The following is a 6,468-nucleotide window of genomic DNA, read 5'->3' on the forward strand; positions in this document are numbered from 1 at the left end:
TGGAGAATAAGGCTCAATGTTGAGTCTTGTTCTCATAAAAACTGTGAATGCGCCAGTTCCTACAATGAAAATCCGCCAAATGGAATATTAAACCGGTTTTTTGAACTCAACTCTGTGGAAAATTAAGATTAAGCTTGAATCCGAAAGCTTAAGCCGTAAATAAGGCCCAAAGACAGCTTAGACCTGAGCCGTATTTTTCCAATTTTTTTAAATCGCGGGCTCAGAAAGTATGTATAGTACGCTCCAAAAACTCTGGAACAGTCAAACGACATTTTTAGCACTCTTATGTTTATCTCGTGCTGTTATAAATCTGAAAGGTAGCTGCCTTTAGCTTTAAATAAATGTTTTAAGAAATGGGGTCTTCGTATTTTTGAATTAATGTTTTATGTTCATTGGTCAATTTAGATTCATAATATAGATCAGAACATTGAGCTTGATGTGCATGGAGTATATATTAATCTGGATATCCAATATGGACACCTTCGGTCTGCTTAAAATGGAGAGTAATATATGAGCCTCAGATTTAAGATACACAAATTCTGGTTCGGTCAAACAGTCGACATTCTACAGTATAATGGGTCTCATTTTATAATACTTTGGTTCAGATACCAAGATTAAGAGTCATGATTGTGCCTGTAGTTGATTATTCTCAATTAAACAGTTGTCTGAATCATGATGATTAAGTAAGCAGCTGCTGTTCCAAGAACACTGGGAACCATTGACATCTCCGCTTTGAAGAAGTTGAGTGCTGTAGCTTTGCCTTCATCATCTACACCTTTCATTCCTAATTCAGGGTTTACTTTTATTTCACAGCTAACAGATTTTTGTTTTTTCAAATACCAAAATTTTATAACACTTAGGACTAATTTTATATTTAAAAATGTTAATTCATTATTTTATTTTTTTACCAAGAATAAGCAGAAGTTTGTCATCCGTCGAAAGATTCAGAACACTACTTCTAAATTTGATAAATTGTAAGTTGTGTCGAAAAAGATCATTAAAATTGCAGTAATTGTTCTAAATTACCTACTATGATCATCAAAAACTACATGTTATGAATAATGATCATAATAATTATCTGTTATGATCATTTTAAATCACCTACTTTAATCATTATAAATGACCTGCATATGATCATTAAAAACTATCTTCTATGATCATTAAAACCATTCTTCTATGATAAAAAACTCTGCTTTGATAAAAAAAAAAATCCTATGGTTATTAATAACTACCTAAATTTTCATTAAAAGCTACCGGCAGTGAATGATCTTTAATAACGACCCAGCATGATCATTCAAACTGCCTCATATGATTATTAAAAACTACTCGCTATGGTTATGAAAACATGCCTGCAATAATAATTTAAAACTACCTCTTATGATAAATAAAACTACCTCTTATGATTGCTGTAAGCTATCTTAGATGATTACTAAAGCAACCTCTTATCATTGCTATTAGGTATCTTAGATGATTACTAAAACTACCTCTTATGATTACTAAAACTACCTCTTATGATTACTAAAACTACCTCTTTTGATTACTAAAAACTACCAGCCATGATTATTAACCACCTTCTACGATCTTTAAAAACTATCTGTTATGATTATTTAAAAACTATCTACGATTATAAAAACTACTTTCTAATATGCTTGTTTATCATTAAAAAAAACGACCTGCTATGATCATTGAGCTTTTTAAAAACGGAATGACAATTATCTGAGATGCTTGAGATGATGTAGATGATAAGAAGAGCAATTATACCATGCCCGAGACAGATGAAACCCTAGGTAAAGAAATCATGAAGTTTTCAGTTCAAAGAATCGTCGTCGTTGTAAAAGCAGGTATCCCTGATGTCTCATTCACAGTGGTCATCTTTAACCTTTTAAGTTTTTTATTTTTACTTACTCTTCTATAGGGAGCAGTTTACCTGTATATACTCCTTCTTATCTAGGAGCAGTTTACCTGTATATACTCCCTCTTATCTAGGAGTAGTTTACCTGTATATACTCCCTCTTATCTAGGAGTAGTTTACCTGTATATACTCCTTCTTATCTAGGAGATGATAAACATCATGAGCTTCAGTAACTATGATGAAGGTTGACAAGGTGTAGTGAAGGAAGAAAATTGGGCTCAATCCTTCCTTCAGAATTCCATATCTAACAACTTTATCGGAAATTTCAATTCAATTCTAATTGAATTTTATTTATCTTTCAATGGTTTGATTTGAAGAGACATTTGTAAGAGTTATAAGTCTGATGAATTATAGACCAAATGCAAGTATACATCTTACCCGGTTATTCCGGGTGAACTGTTAGATTTAACTTTGATATTTATAACTTCATTATTTGATTTAACAGAATTTATAGTTTGAAATATCTAAGGTTTCTAAATTGGGTTGCAAAAATAAAAGGATTAGGAAATTTGAGTTTGTAGCACAGACTCAATTCGTCCAATCTGAATATTGTTACGCTTTTATCTGAATTTTTTTTTTATCATATATTATTGATTGTTTCAGAACTGATGATGATAATATTTTTATCAAACAATATATACTGAACTGATGATGATAATATTTTTATCAAACGATATATACTGAACTGATGATGATAATATTTTTATCAAACGATATATACTGAACTGATGATGATAATATTTTTATCAAACGATATATACTGAACTGATGATGATAATATTTTTATCAAACGATATATATTGAACTGATGATGATAATATTTTTATCAAACGATATATACTGAACTGATGATGATAATATTTTTATCAAACGATATATATTGAACTGATGATGATAATATTTTTATCAAACAATATATACTGAACTGATGATGATAATTTTTTTATCAAACGATATATACTGAACTGATGATGATAATATTTTTATCAAACGATATATACTGAACTGATGATGATAATTTTTTTATCAAACGATAAATACTGAACTGATGATGATAATATTTTTATCAAACGATATATACTGAACTGGCAGTCACAGGTTTCTTTTGGTTTGTTTGCTTTACACCAGTTTAAACTTTTTTTGTGATATTTATACAAATACATAGTTACAATCTTAAATTATGAAAATAGCAAACAAAAAATCGTTTTTTTTCCCGAATTTTAAATGATCGATTTTGTTCAGGCACATTTGTAAAAAGTCGTCCATAAATCTTTAAAAGTGTATACTGTAACTATAAGGTCAGAGAAAAAAAGCAGAAAAGCAAAGTGTAGGTAATCATTCTGATTGTATGTTCATACTTTGTTTTAGTAAAAAAATTATTTAAAAGTCCTTCCTAATCTCTGAGTTGAGGTGTACATGGTTTCCATAGATTTAGTTTCCAGGATACAAGAATTCATGAAATCTCGACATATGATGTTTATTATCACCACTTTAAACATATTTTTTATTTGCATAAATCAGGAGAAATTCCACCTTTAAGGATTATATACAATGGTAGGCGATTATATCACTATAATAAAGACGACTTTTCATTTAAGTTTTTATTGTTAACAAGCTTTTTTTCGAATTGAAAGTTTACAAGTAATCAAAGAAAAAGCTTTTTTTAATTGACAGCTTCTCTTGACTTCTATGTTTATGTGAATCCATGCTGTTTAACAGCTTGATATAAATCAAAATTAAAATCGAAAGTCGACTTCATTGTATTGATATAATCGCCTACAACTGTACGTCATATCAAGCCTCTGCTGTGCAATAAAGAATGAGCTATTCATGCTTCTCTTTTTAAATTTAAATATTTTCAATTGTGGTTTTTCTAGAATTAAGTGGCTTGCAGACTTCTGTTTAAAAAAACGGTTTAATTAATTTCAGAATTATATATTTCTAAAGATACAAAAATACGGCAACATCTTTCCCAATTATTACCAATGTGTTTACTTTTTATTTCTTGCTTAATCCACTCTTTTTTAGTTATAGTACAGAAAAATCTAAAACAGGTTTTTCAAAATTAGAGAGTCCCTCCCGTTTTTTGTATGTTAATCTTTATTGGCGCGCAAAATTTCAAATTTCCCGGCTTCTGATACGATACTGTTGATTTTATACAGTTTTCAGGGTACAAGTACTACAAGATTAGGTTAGTCTCGAGATTAAGAAAAAGAGAGGATCAAGCATTGAAACATCGTAAATATAAATAACATTAATGTGATCAACTAACACCTCGGTTAATTTTTCTCGTGAATATTTCCTTGACAATGAGATTTTTTAAGGTAATGTTAAAGTAAAAAAGGTTTTTCCTGAGTTTATCAATATAAATTCATAGATTACATTCGCAACCGCGATCGGAACTAAGATGATGTCATTCTTGTAGTCAGTGAAGCATCGAACAATATGGATTACATTCATTCCAACTCCTGCAGTAAACAGTAATCCCATTTCTACTCGATTAGTTAGGGAGGAAACAGACGTTGTCAGCATTCCAACCTTCACCAATTAGATTAGATTATAGAGAGGTCATTAAAGACATATGAGAACAGTTTTTAAGAGGCGCCCTTCCCTAGGAACTTATATGGGGGGGGGCCTGCAGAAGGACAACGATCATTTGCTATCCCCTCACTTGATATCAACTCACTTGCTATCAGCCTCACTTGCTATCAGCCTCACATGCTATCCCCTCACTTGCTATCAACTCACTTGCTATCAAACTCATTTGCTATCAACTCACTTGCTATCACATTCATTTGCTATCAAGCCTCATTTGCTATCAGGCCGTAACTGCTATGGACACACTTGCTATCAAGCCTCACTTGCTATCAGGCCAATTTGCTATCAATCCTCAGTTGCAATCAACAATTTTGCTATCAATCATCATTTGCTATCAAATTTTCGACTTGCTCTTAATCATTACTTTAACCAGTTTTTTTTCTAAAAATCCGAAAAAAATGGAAAAAAAATTCTCAAAATTTGGAATTCTTCAGTCTTTGGCAAACTATGCGTAGGCATGGAGTCGGCTCGTTTTGTTGCCTCAGTAAAGGTACCAACCTTTTAAAAGACGGCAATAACTACTTGTATTTTCATTAATTAATATTATTTGAACAACCATATATAAACTGGTTTCGTAATATAAACTAAGAACTGGTTTTAATAGCAACTTATTTAGAAACACAACTACTATTTTGATAGCAACGTATTTGGATAGTAACTAGTTTTGGATAGCAGATGATAGAGATGTCAACGTTTTGATTTTTCTAGATTTTAGCTTTCGTTACGATAGTGTTCATCAAAAGTATTAACGTTTGAAACGTTACGTTGCAAATTATGAAATTTTATGGCATAGAGTAACGTTACGTAATGAATTTTCTGCACTTGAATACCTTATACAACGTTTAGCTTTAGTAAATGTTGTGAAAAAACAGTAAGCTCCGTTACGCTTTTGCATCTCCCGTATTAAAAAACTTTCCCAACGTTGCGTTAAAGCTTATGTAATAAAACCACAATTTTTTAACGTTCCACTTTCATGCAAGGTAAATATTTTCAGAGACCTTACGTTACACTTTCACTTGGTTTAAGATCTAAAAGATGACAAACGTTTTGCTTTTATAAAACGTCATTGGGGCATAGTTCTGTACGTTACAATGCATTTCAGTGCAAAGAATATTTTTTGATAACGTTACGTTTTATCTTAACTTTTCCAATATAAACTCTTTTAATTACGTTTAGAAATTTTACTAAAATGTACCTTTTCTTACGTTACGATTTATCGAAATGTTATTGTGAAAACTTTTTTGTTACACTTTTTTACAACTGACAATCAAAACTGTTTATTCGTTTCGTTTCTAAGAAAGATTTGAAAAAATGTTCTATATGTTGCGTTGTTCAAGCCTTAATGTGTCTAACGTTAGACTTTATCAAAATAATATTGTTTCTAAATGAAAGCATTGCAAGATTTTTTCCGTGATTATATTTTTTAACTGTATGTTGCTGTTGTATTGTTAACCTTTTTAGAGAATGTGCTGAAGAATATGCATTATGCAATATAAAGATGTTATAATATTATTATTTTTAACGATTTTTAAAATTTGTAAATGAAAGTTATAAGCATTAGACTTTCAACTCAAAGTGTGTCTTTAAGGGACTAGAGACGTAACTTCAAGTGACCTTCCATTTATGGAGTGGCATGTCCAGTCGGGGTGATCAATATTGAAATAGACCCAACCGCCCACCGGAAGTCGCTGCGTTTTCACCGTAAGGCCACAAACAAAAATTTTATTTTTTATTTTCATGTTATACATCATTTTCTTGGAAATTCAATGCTAAATTCAAATCTGAAAAGTGTTTTAAAAAATTGAAAATTGAGTGAGTCACAGCTAAAAAACTCATCAAAAACATTAAAAAGTTATAAAACTGGAATTTAGTACCGTTATTTGGCCATAACTTCTTTGGATTTTAATATATTTTAAAATGGTTTTCGAATCTGAATTCAGCATGAAATTTCCAAGAAA

General features: G+C 30.6%; 1 protein-coding gene across 1 annotated transcript in view; it reads right to left on the bottom strand.

The window, feature by feature from the left end:
• Nucleotides 1-147: 147 nt before the first annotated feature.
• LOC111710425 (uncharacterized) overlaps nucleotides 148-6,468 on the bottom strand; it is a 9,870-nt gene continuing 3,549 nt past the window's right edge. The window contains exons 3-8 of the mRNA XM_023484509.1: nucleotides 4,264-4,450; nucleotides 3,306-3,401; nucleotides 2,033-2,163; nucleotides 1,674-1,783; nucleotides 909-958; nucleotides 148-784 (exon numbers count right to left, since the gene is read on the bottom strand). Of these exons, the coding sequence (XP_023340277.1) occupies nucleotides 654-784; nucleotides 909-958; nucleotides 1,674-1,783; nucleotides 2,033-2,163; nucleotides 3,306-3,401; nucleotides 4,264-4,450 (705 nt within the window). The 3' untranslated portion in view covers nucleotides 148-653. The remainder of the gene's footprint in view (nucleotides 785-908; nucleotides 959-1,673; nucleotides 1,784-2,032; nucleotides 2,164-3,305; nucleotides 3,402-4,263; nucleotides 4,451-6,468) is intronic.

This window comes from Eurytemora carolleeae, unplaced genomic scaffold (genome assembly GCF_000591075.1).
Source record: "Eurytemora carolleeae unplaced genomic scaffold, Eaff_2.0 scaffold1061, whole genome shotgun sequence".
NCBI lineage: Eukaryota > Metazoa > Arthropoda > Copepoda > Calanoida > Temoridae > Eurytemora > Eurytemora carolleeae.